General features: G+C 43.1%; 1 protein-coding gene across 1 annotated transcript in view; it reads left to right on the top strand.

The window, feature by feature from the left end:
* The window catches only part of ell (elongation factor RNA polymerase II), a gene marked incomplete at its 5' end in the record, with an annotated part of 54,318 nt that overhangs the window by 14,757 nt on the left and 25,952 nt on the right, over positions 1-13,609 (top strand). Inside the window, one exon of the mRNA XM_083648177.1 lies at positions 2,300-2,344. Coding sequence (XP_083504303.1) covers positions 2,300-2,344 — 45 coding nt within the window. The remainder of the gene's footprint in view (positions 1-2,299; positions 2,345-13,609) is intronic.

Below are 13,609 nucleotides of genomic sequence, written 5' to 3'. Positions count from 1 at the left end.
AGGGAAATACCCAAACTATTCTGCAGAAACTTCACAATTCGGTTGGCTGTTTAAAAACCATCTCTTGGGAACATGATGAGCAAACAACAGTCTTGGAAAAACAAAATGTTTTCAGCACTATGAGCTGAGGTGGACACTGGACACCCTAATGGAATAGCTTATCAGGTAGTGCAAGCAAGCTGTTGAATGATATGGTTAGGTTGTCTTGACTTTACAAAGTCATTGGTTGTTTTGGCTTTACCGTGTGTGTGCAAACGCAGCGTGTGGCTCTGTAGCTCTACTAGCTCCCCTGTCTCTTTGCAGTAGCATTAGCTTCATCACCACGTTAAACCATGTTTAGCCTCAAATTTGATGGAAAGCAAATTGACCCCTGCTTGAGTAAAGTTCCATTGCAGCAGTCTATTCTGCTCCCTTGCAGTCAAGATGCAGTCCCACTTATTGTGGTTTCATCGTTGACTAGCAAATTTGAACACATGTTATACTGAACAAAAATATAAATACAACACTTGGTTTTTTCTCCCAATCTCATGAATTGAAATAAAAGATCTAAGACTTTTTCTCTGCACACAAAAGGGTTATTTCTCTCCAATTTTGTTCCCAAAGTCCGTCTTAGTGAACACTTCTCCTTTGCCAAGATAACCCATCCACCTGACCTGCCAGGTGTGGCACATCACGGTGACTGTTGAGTATTGCACACGTGTGCCCTGGGCCGGTCACAATAAAAGGCCACTCTCAAACTGGCAGTTTGATCACACAACACACACAATGCCACAGGTGTCGCAGGTTTGCAAAGCGTGCAATAGACCGTTCTCACGGGGGCCATTTTGTGTCGAAAAGGAAGGGTAAACACAGGTGCAAGCAAAACACTAATGAGGGTTTCAAACTTCCATTTGCCATGCAGACTGCAGCGATGTCCACCAGAGCTGTTGCCTGTGAATGAATGTTCATTTCACTACCATAAGCCGTGTCCAATGTATTACGCTGCCTCGTCAAACTGATACACTTCGTGATACATTTTAGACTGATACATTTCAGAGTGATAAACAGATACATTTTAGACTGATGATACACTGATACATTTTAGAGTGGCATGTACCAGCCCACTTCATTATGCTTTGATCCTGTAACAACAGTTCATTGCTCACACATGATGTCAGTGCAGCAGTAACAGCTCTGTGTATTTTTTTAAATTCTCGTTCAGAATAGACAAATCCAGGCTCTTTGAGCTCAGGCTATTTCACGATTGTCCACAGACCACAGGAATTTGGAGTGGACGTATTGACATCATTTGTCCCTCACAAGTTGAGCAGACTCATCTGAGCCTCATCCAGGGGGCTACTAACGGCTGCAAATATTTGAAAAATGTCAGTACCGTGAGTGAGCTCCATTTATTGGATGGTCAGCTGGACACCATCTCTCTCTCTCTTTCTGTGTGTCTCTCTCTGTGTGTCTCTCTCTCTCACACACGCAGTCCAATAACTGGCATGCGGCTTGGATTTATACTGATTTGCTGGTGAATATGTGTTGTCACTCATGTCTTCCTGCCTTTGTCAGTCTATGTGAATGGTGATATGCTAACTGGTCTGGGCTGAAAGGGAAACTGAAGTTGATGGGACCTTCTGATGGGGCATTTAGGGTGGAGCAGTGCGAGGCTCATGGCTTTAAGAGTTGACCCTAGCTGGAGGAGCGAGACCACTTGGTCTTCGTGATGTCCTCCCCATCCTTCTTTCAAGTGGCATCCAGTACTGAAATGAGGAAGTAGTTCGAATTAGACTAGTGCACATTTCAGATATTCATCTCATAGCTTTGAGTAACCAAAATTACACTGAAGTAGCAGTTTCTTTGTGGCCAAAAGTTCAGTAAAATTAATTTTATGTAAATCTCTTTTTCAGTTGGGCTGTGTCTCTTCAATTGGTTTTATTTTGGAATTTAAAGCACGCCTGGTCTTCTGTTCTTTCCCATGGGAAAGGAGAAGCTGGATGATGGATTTATCCCACCATAATTTCATAAAGTACTGTAGTAGCATGATTGCCTACATGTAAATATTGAACTTTATGAATTGATATATTGTAGTCTTAGCCCATCATGTCTAACAAGGTATGCAACTTTTGGTGACAAACTTGTATTTCAGCTTTTTTTATTTCCTGGCTTGATTTCTGAAATTATGTCCAACTGTCTCACCATTTTAGGCTCATGCAAAGCAATTGACTAAATGGATGTACCAAGGACCTTACCTTTTTGTAAAAAAAAAAATCTGTAAAAATACCATAATCATACTTTTTATTCTCCTTCTTTTTAGGGCCTTTCATCACAGCCATTGATCCGATTTACTGGAAGCCAAGGGGTAAGAACACCATCTTCTCTCTCTCTCTCTCACACACACTCTCTCTCTCTCTCTCTCACACACACACACACACACACACACACACACACACACACACACACACGTGTGCGTGCTCTGTCTTTGTGTGTCCCAGTTTGTCATTGAAGCAGATGGAAATTAAAAGTTGTGGGAAATTGTGTTTTCAAAGCTTGTCAGTACATTTGAGTTGACCGTTTCACCACAGTATCAGTTGGTAGCAGTTGCTATGTTGCTAGGAAGTGTCTGACATGTCATTTCTGTCTCACTCACTTATACAATGGATCAATAACACGCTCAAATTAAAAGAAACATTTTGAAGCTCCACCCCCTCCCTCCCCACACACACAAACTGACACACTCTGTTGAAATAAGATGTTATCTCAAGCAAGCCCTCTGATGATGCTAACACTGCTGTGGAGACCCAAGCTAGCCAGTATGATGACATAGGGTCATTTCATTGAGTCAAAATGTATTGACGGCATAAAATGCGTCAAGATCTCTCAAGTTGTGGCAAAGATATGACACAGCTTTGTTTTGAAAGTTACACGTTTATCCAAAAAGCAACGGTAAGCGTCCGCAAGGAGCACAAAATGCCCCCCACTGCAGCCGGCAGGTTTTTTCCGCCAGAGTGGAGCACTTTCAAAAACAGAAATGTTAAATTTTTCGGAAAAGCGCTGGGTGACTTGAGCCGCTTTTTCCAGCCAGGCGATGGACAAATAGGACGTTGTGGGCTTGAACAGCTCATAAAGGCAGTATGGATTATAGACTGTTTCAACTTGACAACATAAACATTGTAAATTGCACCCTAGCTAACTTCCTGTGCAGTGTGATACACAAGCTCTGTTCCAAATCGTTCCCTAGTGTTACGGAAAAAGTGCACTAGCCTAGAAACGGTTTCACTGGGATTCTGTTGCTAGAGAACAGTTTGGACTCAAGTTTATTTCCTGCCAGTTATTCATTGCTGATAGAAGACCACATTGCTTGTTTTGGCTTTGGAATGAGAAATTGCGTTTTCCTTTGTCGTAAAATGATGACTGAAAGTGTCTTATCGGGCACAGAACATTCGTCTTTGTGAGACTGCAGCCAGATTTTGCGTTACTAATGGACTGTATTTCGGCTATGCTGTTGGACAGCTTTCTGCTGAGCTGGCGTTCTTGTTGCCAGCTGTGTGGTGTTATCGTGGGAGTTTACACTGAAATGGGAATGTGTTTCTTTTTTGTATAATCCTCAAGGAGTTGATTGGCTCCGAATATTTATGGTGACAGAGAGGCTATGGGCTGGGTGGATCTTCACAGTCTTGATTACAGTTGTGATTTTGGATCGTGGATTGTAGCATTGTACACTTCCATGTGTATCAAAACGGTTGTTGCAAGACATTCTCAACCTATCTCACAGAACTCAGGAATGCATGATTTTGCCCTGATAAATAGGGGCTGATATGAGTGAGTTATAGTTTGCTTTTGAAAAGTCAAGTTCTTGTCAACTTGATGAAGTGTATTAGTAAAGTCAGGGGAGTAAAGCAGTCCAAAGTGGGATGCAGTGGCTTGAAGGAAACTATTTCAGGTCGCTGATGGACGACTTAAACTTCAATGCAGCAGAGTAAAATGCCATTTGAAGGCTATGCTGATATTATGGCTTTAACATTAAGTTATACTGACATGATTTGATGCTGTCTCCCAAAATGATATAGCAGCCTACTCAAAATTGGTTGCAAGGTGTTTATTTTTTATTGATTTATTTTGCAGCAAACTGGGCTGATCTTTTTGGTGAAGGCAGCTATCTATCTATGCTTGTCAACTGCTGGCAAATATCCGCCGCCAACGCCAACCAATTTCACAGATCCCCAGTGCTTTTCGTCCAATCGCCCAAGCTTAATATGATTCTTTCTTCTATTGAGAAATGTTTCTTTGTCCCAGACATAATGCAGCTTCACCTGCTGTGGTACCCAACCAAATAAAGACCCCAGCCTCTGTAACAGCTTCATTGAATTTTATTGTTACAATCTCCTGAAAATCATGCTGACCAAATACTGTATGCTGCTTGCACAAGTGGGCCTGAGGCTGGTGCCAATGAACAGAGAAATTACAAGTTTACATCATTCAACTCATGGTCTCGTGTTCTGTTGGAGATTTGAATTATATATTCAAAATTAATAACAGTTTAAAATGTATAATAAAACAGTGACTGCCATAGTCTGATGCACATTCAAAAGGATTTTTTTTTTTTTTTTGTTTTTGTTTTTGTTTGGGGGTGAAATCGCCTGCTGACCAAAAGTTAGGAGGATCAACACCTGACTTAAGTGTGCAGCAGCAGCCGCAGTACAGATAGAGACTGCTAGTCTTCAGTACAGATAGAGACTGCTAGTCTTCAGTACAGATTAGGGGTGTCACAATATATCGTCCCACGAAATTTCGCGATAGTAAAACGTCACGATATGTATCGTTGAGATGAAATCTCATATCGCAATTTTTTTTTTTTTTTTTTTTTTTAAATAGACAAAGAAACGTCTTTGTTTGTTGAAGTTCAATGTGTGGAAAGTAGTTCAGTTGAACAAGTCTCTGAAGAGACACATGAGAAGTTATACAGGAGAGAAACCATTCAATTGAGTTTCTGGCAAAACTGTTTACTTGACAGGAAAAACTGAAGATGCATAAAAAATAGACTAAGAAAAGTCTTGTTGTTTGAGTTTGAAGAAAAACTGAAGATGCATAATGAGAATTTATACTGCTGAGAAACCTTTTAGTTCAAAGTAAATCTAAGTGACGGTGTACAGTAACTCATTCTGTTTCAAGATAAGCCTTATCTCCAATCTCATGTTTTTTCTAGTTGTTATTGTAATAACAATTTCCCACAACAGCATGTTTTGTATTTGTGCATTTCAAATAAAATACTACTTTTCCAGTCATATATTGTCATTATTCAAGTTTTAAAAAATATTGTTAAAATCGTATCGTATCGTTATCGTGAACCCAGTATCGTGATACGTATCGTATCGTGAACTGAGTGTATCGTGACACCCCTAGTACAGATAGAGAGTGCTAGTCTTCAGTACAGATAGACTGCTTGTCTTCAGTACAGTTAGAGTGCTAGTCTTCAGTACAGATAGACTGCTAGTCTTCAGTACAGATAGAGACTGCTAGTCTTCAGTACAGATAGAGACAGACTGCTAGTCTTCAGTACAGATAGAGACTGCTAGTCTTCAGTACAGATAGAGAGTGCTAGTCTTCAGTACAGATAGAGACCGCTAGTCTTCAGTACAGATAGAGACTGCTAGTCTTCAGTACAGATAGAGAGTGCTAGTCTTCAGTACAGATAGAGACTGCTAGTCTTCAGTACAGATAGAGAGTGCTAGTCTTCAGTACAGATAGAGAGTGCTAGTCTTCAGTACAGATAGAGAGTGCTAGTCTTCAGTACAGATAGAGAGTGCTAGTCTTCAGTACAGATAGAGACAGACTGCTAGTCTTCAGTACAGATAGAGACTGCTAGTCTTCAGTACAGATAGAGAGTGCTAGTCTTCAGTACAGAGACAGACTGCTAGTCTTCAGTACAGATAGAGACTGCTAGTCTTCAGTACAGATAGAGACTGCTAGTCTTCAGTACAGATAGAGAGTGCTAGTCTTCAGTACAGATAGAGACTGCTAGTCTTCAGTACAGATAGAGAGTGCTAGTCTTCAGTACAGATAGAGACAGACTGCTAGTCTTCAGTACAGATAGAGACTGCTAGTCTTCAGTACAGATAGAGACTGCTAGTCTTCAGTACAGATAGAGACTGCTAGTCTTCAGTACAGATAGAGACAGACTGCTAGTCTTCAGTACAGATAGAGACTGCTAGTCTTCAGTACAGATAGAGACTGCTAGTCTTCAGTACAGATAGAGACTGCTAGTCTTCAGTACAGATAGAGACAGACTGCTAGTCTTCAGTACAGATAGAGAGTGCTAGTCTTCAGTACAGATAGAGAGTGCTAGTCTTCAGTACAGATAGAGACTGCTAGTCTTCAGTACAGATAGAGACTGCTAGTCTTCAGTACAGATAGAGACAGACTGCTAGTCTTCAGTACAGATAGAGACTGCTAGTCTTCAGTACAGATAGAGACTGCTAGTCTTCAGTACAGATAGAGATTGCTCTGCTAGTCTTCAGTACAGATAGAGACTGCTCTGCTAGTCTTCTTTAAGTTGTTGTCTGCTGACTGGATTAGATTTCTTGTCATTCTGGCAGCCGTGTCTGTTGCTGCAATTCCATCTGCACAGAGGAGAAAAAGGACTATCTAGTGTTCACTCACTCAATGTATAGAGCTGAAAGGTTCCTGCACCCTTTTCACTGGCTCACTTTCCACAAGCAAATCTGTTTATTTTCTCGGTAGATATTTCAGAAAATCCAAACTGTTTTAAGCTTTGAATCAAACCAACCAGCCATGAGTTGACACAAAATCATATCAATAATAGATTCAGAAAAAAAACAATTAAAAAGTGAATAAGGGTATTGTACAAAACTGTGTACAGAACATATTTTATGAACTACTCATCCCAAACAACTTAGTGAGTGATGTCATCAATTTCTTTATCATATTTTAAAATACTAGGCATCTCGCACGCTACGCGACGTACGCGTGCTCGATTCCTAGGATCGCCCGCTGTGTGGCCTTGCCTGCCCTATTGGCGTGTGCACAATGTCTCCCCCTCTCTCTCTCTCTCTCTCTCTCTCTCTCTCTCTCTCTCTCTCTCTCTCTCTCTCTCTGAGTGAATTTATGACATCACTGATGATGTCATCAGTGGGACAGGCAAACAGAGTCCAAGCTCCCTTTTACTGATGATGATGATGATAATACAACAATAGTGATTAGTTAATGTTTTTGTCCTTGCACACACTCTGGTCCTCTGGTGGAGCCATCACTGATACAGGCTCTATAGCATTACCGTACTTTACTTCTAGACGTATTGCTTTGGAATACCACTGAATTCATTCCATGTTTAACACACACTTGATTCTCCAAACACTCACAAATGGCCTATAGGCAGCAGCAGTAGACACATTAGTTCAAGAGGCAGGACTAGGCTTGTTGACTGTGTTTTTGCATGTTGTGTTGTCTAGACGCATTAAGATGTTTTATAATGCTGAATGAGTTCATTTAGTCTTTGGAAGACCGTGCATTGGTGTGCAATATGGAGCAAATTGTTTCACAGGTCTGACATCAGTCACTTTACATTTTAAAGTGACTGATGTCAGACCTGCGAAACAATTTGCTCCATATTATGAAATAATTGGATATAAAATGGTTTAAAGTTTCAACCATTTTATATCAAATTCTTTCGCACAATCAAGAGTCTGGAGAACAACAAGAATAGGGAGGCAAAGCCTAGGTCTTGTAGATCTCCTGAAATGCTAGATCATTGTTGTGGCCCGGGCTTGTGTATGTGCGCACATTTCCCGTCGAAAACGGATCAATTAAACTGGGCTATCACTTGTCCCAACGTCCTGTTGTGAACTTGAGCAGCTTTTTGATGTTGAGCAAAATCTCCTGGGTGTCTCCAGCTGCACCGTCCTCCAGGCGTGTCTCATGGGTGTTGTGCATGTCTCCAGCTGCACCGTCCTCCAGGCGTGTCTCATGGGTGTCGTGCATGTCTCCAGCTGCACCGTCCTCCAGGGCGTGTTGATGCATTTGATTCTGCCACCCCAGTGTCACTGTTTGTCTCAAATTGGGCAAGGTGCTGCTGTGCACTGCAGTTCTGTCTCTTCTGCATAGAGGCAGACTCCACCCGTCATGCTGTGTTTTGCACTTGTCTTTATGTAGCATCAAGGGGGACTTCACCACAAAACAAAGGCATGAAATAGTGTTTTTTTAGTCCCAGCATCAAGGACTGGATTTTTTCCCCCTTATGATCATTGAATGAGGTGATTCATAGTAGAACGGGTGCGGAAGTTATTACCCCTCTCTGTTTTATATGCCTTTTGTATCACTGACCTAGCTTATAGCCAGATGATTCAACAATAAGTCCCTTTCCTGTTATATAGAGGTTAATTGGAAAAAGAGCAGTCTTTTATATCATGGTCAATCTCATTCTGCCTGACTCATCTTCATTGAATATGTATTGTAGTGTGTGGGGAACACACACACATGCATATACACACACATGCATAAAAGGATTCTACAGATGATCAGATGGTAGAAAAGCTGCTATTTGTTTCCAGGCTGTTTGAATGGTTTAATGCATGTGTTTTATTGACCTGCAGCAAGTTGGCTCTGGAGGCAAACCTGTTGTTGTTGAGTTCAGTTGAATGCAAATGAGCAAGAGGAAAGTGGCTAAATGGTAGCAGGTGGCCTGGTGTCACAGAGAGACCTCGTCACTCATATTCATTCATCTGGTACAGCTTTCACCCAGCTGCTGCTGCTGAGCCTGTGTGGCATCATGGAAACAGGGTCAATAGATATGCGACAGAGTTCCCCTTGTACAAGGAAAGGACACTGTCATCCAAAAGCTGCATGCGGAGAAAAGATACAAAGTATCTTCCCTGACAGGTTAGGTATCAATTTGCTCACCACTCCCTCCTTTCCTGTCGCTGTCTAGCACATACTATCCTATCAGATAAAGGCAAAATGGCCCCAAACAAAACCTTAAAAAAAAGAAGACCAAAACCAGCCATAATTCTGCGCTACCACCTCATGATGTTCATCGCAGCCATTGGCCTATCTCTCTGTTGCAGTTAAAAATTGCCGTTCTGTGTGTGCTTTGTGGAGGCAGGGGGATTGGGAGTGGAGGTTGGTGGGAACGGATGGCCCTGAGGGAGACCACTGATGTATAGAGTGCAGAGGGAACCACAGCGTCCTACGCGTCCTCAGGATGTCACCATCCGTGCTGCTCTACAGACGCGCTGTGTAAACTTAGCTGTGAGCTCTGAATTCGAGCCGAGCGGTTTGGTGTGCATGAAAGCCCCCTTAAGAAGTTTGTTTACCTATTTAGCACGAGCACGGTGCTGCTTGTGCAAGGTTGAAACAAGATGGCCACATTGGATGAGGCACGCGTAATTGCGCAGGGCTTTGAAAAATATGCACCACATCCCTCAAATGATAGACTGCAGATGGAATGAACATATCTATCCTGCCGCCTTTGGACGGCTACAGGGATTTCATCAACTGACAGGGAGGGAAGGCGCTCATACGTCCTATAAGCACTTTTGGATGACAGAAATTAGTAAGAATTATGTAAACTCGAGACCTTTTTGCGATGGGATCACACCGCGCCCTGAATGTGGGCCAGGGGCGTAAAGTGTGTGTGTGTGTGTGTGGGGGGGGGGGGTCCCCCTTGCTCGGATTACACACATTTTCGAACTTGGCCTTAATTTATTTTATATCAATTCCACATCTGTAAAGTTTGGTGACTGCATCTGGCACGGCTTTGATGCTATCGCGGTGACAAAATCTGCCCAGACGGACATATAAACACCTGGCAAACTACTGTGGTAGTTGCGCAACAGGTGTCTGCAGGAGCACACTTTGCCTTGATGACACACACGCACGCACACACACACACACACACACACACACACACACACACACACACACACACACACACACACACACACACACACACACACACACACACACACACACACACACACACACACACACACACACTCTGACTCACAAGGTGAAAGCAACACCAGCCCTGCTGTCAGGCTGGTGACAATAATGCAAACTCTCAACAGTGTCATATCTGTCAATTCAATCCCTTTCTGTAGCCATCTGGAAAGCAGATACACATTTTGCGGCAAACCCAGCAGATTTATTCACCTCCCCATCTCTCTCTCTCCATCTGTGTCTCTAAATTTCTCTACGTTTGTGTCTGACTTGCTCTCTGCCTGTCTGTCTATGTGCCCCTCTCTCTCTCTCTCTCTCTCTCTCGCTCACTCTTTCATGTTTCATTAATGGTGGCCTTGCAGCCTGGACTAGAGCTGGGTGGTGAGGGGACTAGAGCTGGGTGGTGAGGGGACTAGAGCTGGTGGTGAGGGGACTAGAGCTGAGTGCTGAGGGGACAAGAGCTGGGTGGTGAGGGGACTAGAGCTGGGTGGTGAGGGGACTAGAGCTGGGTGGTGAGGGGACTAGAGCTGGGTGGTGAGGGGACTAGGGCTGGGTGGTGAGGGGACTAGGGCTGGGTGGTGAGGGGACTAGAGCTGGGTGGTGAGGGGACTAGAGCTGGGTGGTGAGGGGACTAGAGCTGGGTGCTGAGGGGACTAGGGCTGGGTGCTGAGGGGACTAGAGCTGGGTGCTGAGGGGACTAGAGCTGGGTGCTGAGGGGACTAGGGCTGGGTGCTAAGGGGACTAGAGCTGAGTGGTGAGGTGTCAGTCCTCTCTAGCGAGCCCAGCCTGAAGAGAGGTGTTGTTTACCAGACGCCATGCAGAATGAGATGAGGCTAGCTGCAGGCAGAGCAAGGAGGGGGTGGCTGGATAGCCGCTTTCAAATCCACTTGCTCTGTTAGGAAAGGTGATAATAAATGCGTTCTGTATGGTGGAGAGGTTGTGTTCGAGTGTTTGCGCTGCCATTTATCTAATGTTTAAGCACTCTCTCTGTGGGCTTTTGTAGTTTGTTTTTCCCCCCATCTAGTCTACTTTCCTTGTCTAGGTTTTAGTGGCCGCAGCAGGCTAAAGCCCTGCAAGCTTGCGTGCCAGGTTTTGAATTTACAAAGTGCGACTGAATTTTATGTGTGGTAATTTTAGCCTTTTATTAAGAGGGGATGGCAGTTGGGTTAACAGTCGCATGCTAGTGTGAAGTTCCAGTGTCTCCAGCTGGATGACTGAGAGGGAGATCCACAGTCACGTTTGCCTTTGAGGTTATTAGTGTGCTTGTATGGATGGAAAACAACTTTGCGCACATTTTCATATGAGGTTTTTAAGTTGCTGGATTGATGAACTTTGTGTTGGCATGTCTTTCCTTATTGATAGTCCTTTTTTGCTATTTTTATACGTTCACTGAGACTCACAATATCATTTTTTTTCTCAGGTTTTATGGTCCATAAAATAGACTTTGTTGATCCTTAGATTGATAGGTTTTCTTTTATATCAGACACAGGTTTGTGTTCCTACCTGACATGTTTCGACGGTAATACTTCCGTCTTCTTCAGAGGTGTCACTAGATGGTGTGTGACGTGTCTTTAACAGCTGATGTTGTTTACCTGTGTCTGATATAAAAGAAAACCTATCAATCTAAGTAAAGTATAGACACTATGAACCTTTTTGGATTATTTGTTGATCCTTGTTGGAACATTTTGTTTTGCACGCCTCCCTCCACACACAGGGCGGTCAGAGTGCAGGGTCAGCTACATGTTGTTCTCCTCAGGGTGGAAACCCCTCTGAAACTGCTTTTAGACCACAGGACTCTACAACTCTCCATTCAAACCCAGAACGTTACTAATGACATTCTTTTAGCAGCTTCTTAAGGCAGAGTGACCCACCACACCTATCGAATCATAGAGTGACCCACCACACCTATCCAATCATAGAGTGACCCACCACACCTATCCAATCATAGAGTGACCCACCACACCTATCCAATCATAGTGCCCCACCACACCTATCTAATCATAGTGACCCACCACACCTGTCCAATCATAGAGTGACCCACCACACCTATCCAATCATAGTGACCCACCACACCTGTCCAATCATAGAGTGACCCACCACACCTATCCAATCATAGTGACCCACCACACCTATCCAATCATAGTGACCCACCACACCTATCCAATCATAGAGTGACCCACCACACCTATCCAATCATAGTGACCCACCACACCTATCCAATCATAGAGTGACCCACCACACCTATCCAATCATAGTGACCCACCACACCTATCCAATCATAGAGTGACCCACCACACCTATCCAATCATAGTGACCCACCACACCTATCCAATCATAGTGACCCACCACACCTATCCAATCATAGAGTGACCCACCACACCTATCCAATCATAGTGACCCACCACACCTATCCAATCATAGAGTGACCCACCACACCTATCCAATCATAGTGACCCACCACACCTATCCAATCATAGTGACCCACCACACCTATCCAATCATAGTGACCCACCACACCTATCCAATCATAGAGTGACCCACCACACCTATCCAATCATAGTGACCCACCACACCTATCCAATCATAGAGTGACCCACCACACCTATCCAATCATAGTGACCCACCACACCTATCCAATCATAGTGACCCACCACACCTATCCAATCATAGTGACCCACCACACCTATCCAATCATAGAGTGACCCACCACACCTATCCAATCATAGTGACCCACCACACCTATCTAATCATAGAGTGACCCACCACACCTATCCAATCATAGAGTGACCCACCACACCTATCCAATCATAGTGACCCACCACACCTATCCAATCATAGTGACCCACCACACCTATCTAATCATAGTGACCCACCACTAGGGCTGGGTTCAAAAAATCGATTCTCCGATTTTTAATCGATTTTCATTTTAATCCTCGATTATCGATTCATATGTCCAGAGATCGATTTTTTTTTTTAATAAAAAAAAAAAAATTTTTTTTTTTTTTTTTTTTTTACTAAACAGGCTAAAATATTGTGCTGTGTGTGGTAGTTGAAACATAGTTTCAAGTTGACGTTTAATTATGTTTGTAGTTGAAACAAAAACATAAATACTGTAGGCTACATGAATGGAAATGTTTGATCATTATTAATATCTACTTTTAGAAATTATATAGGCTGAAATCAAATCACTGTGCATAATTGTGAAAGTGTCTTTATTGACAGATGAAAAGGCTGTTATTTACCCTTTGTCACCACGTGGTGAGTAAATATATGTGTAACTAAAACCATTAAAATTGACAACAGGTCTGCAACTTTTTTCCCCATGTATCTACTTGGCTGGTTGGAAACCCCTGTGTTACATAACTAGACAGTCATGTAATTCAGGGTACAGCTCAAAAACCACGTTTTGGTATCACTAACCAAATCAATATTGAAAATTGATCGAATCGGAATCGAATCGAATCGAATCGAATCGAAATTAATCGATTCGCAACCTTGTGAATCGGAATCGAATCGATTCTTGAAATTTGAACCAATACCCAGCTCTACCCACCACACCTATCCAATCATAGTGACCCACCACACCTATCCAATCATAGTGACCCACCACACCTATCCAATCATAGTGACCCACCACACCTATCTAATCATAGTGACCCACCACACCTATCCA

Source organism: Poromitra crassiceps (assembly GCF_964638095.1).
Source record: "Poromitra crassiceps genome assembly, chromosome: 12".
NCBI lineage: Eukaryota > Metazoa > Chordata > Actinopteri > Beryciformes > Melamphaidae > Poromitra > Poromitra crassiceps.
This window is presented reverse-complemented; position numbering and strand designations above follow the sequence as displayed.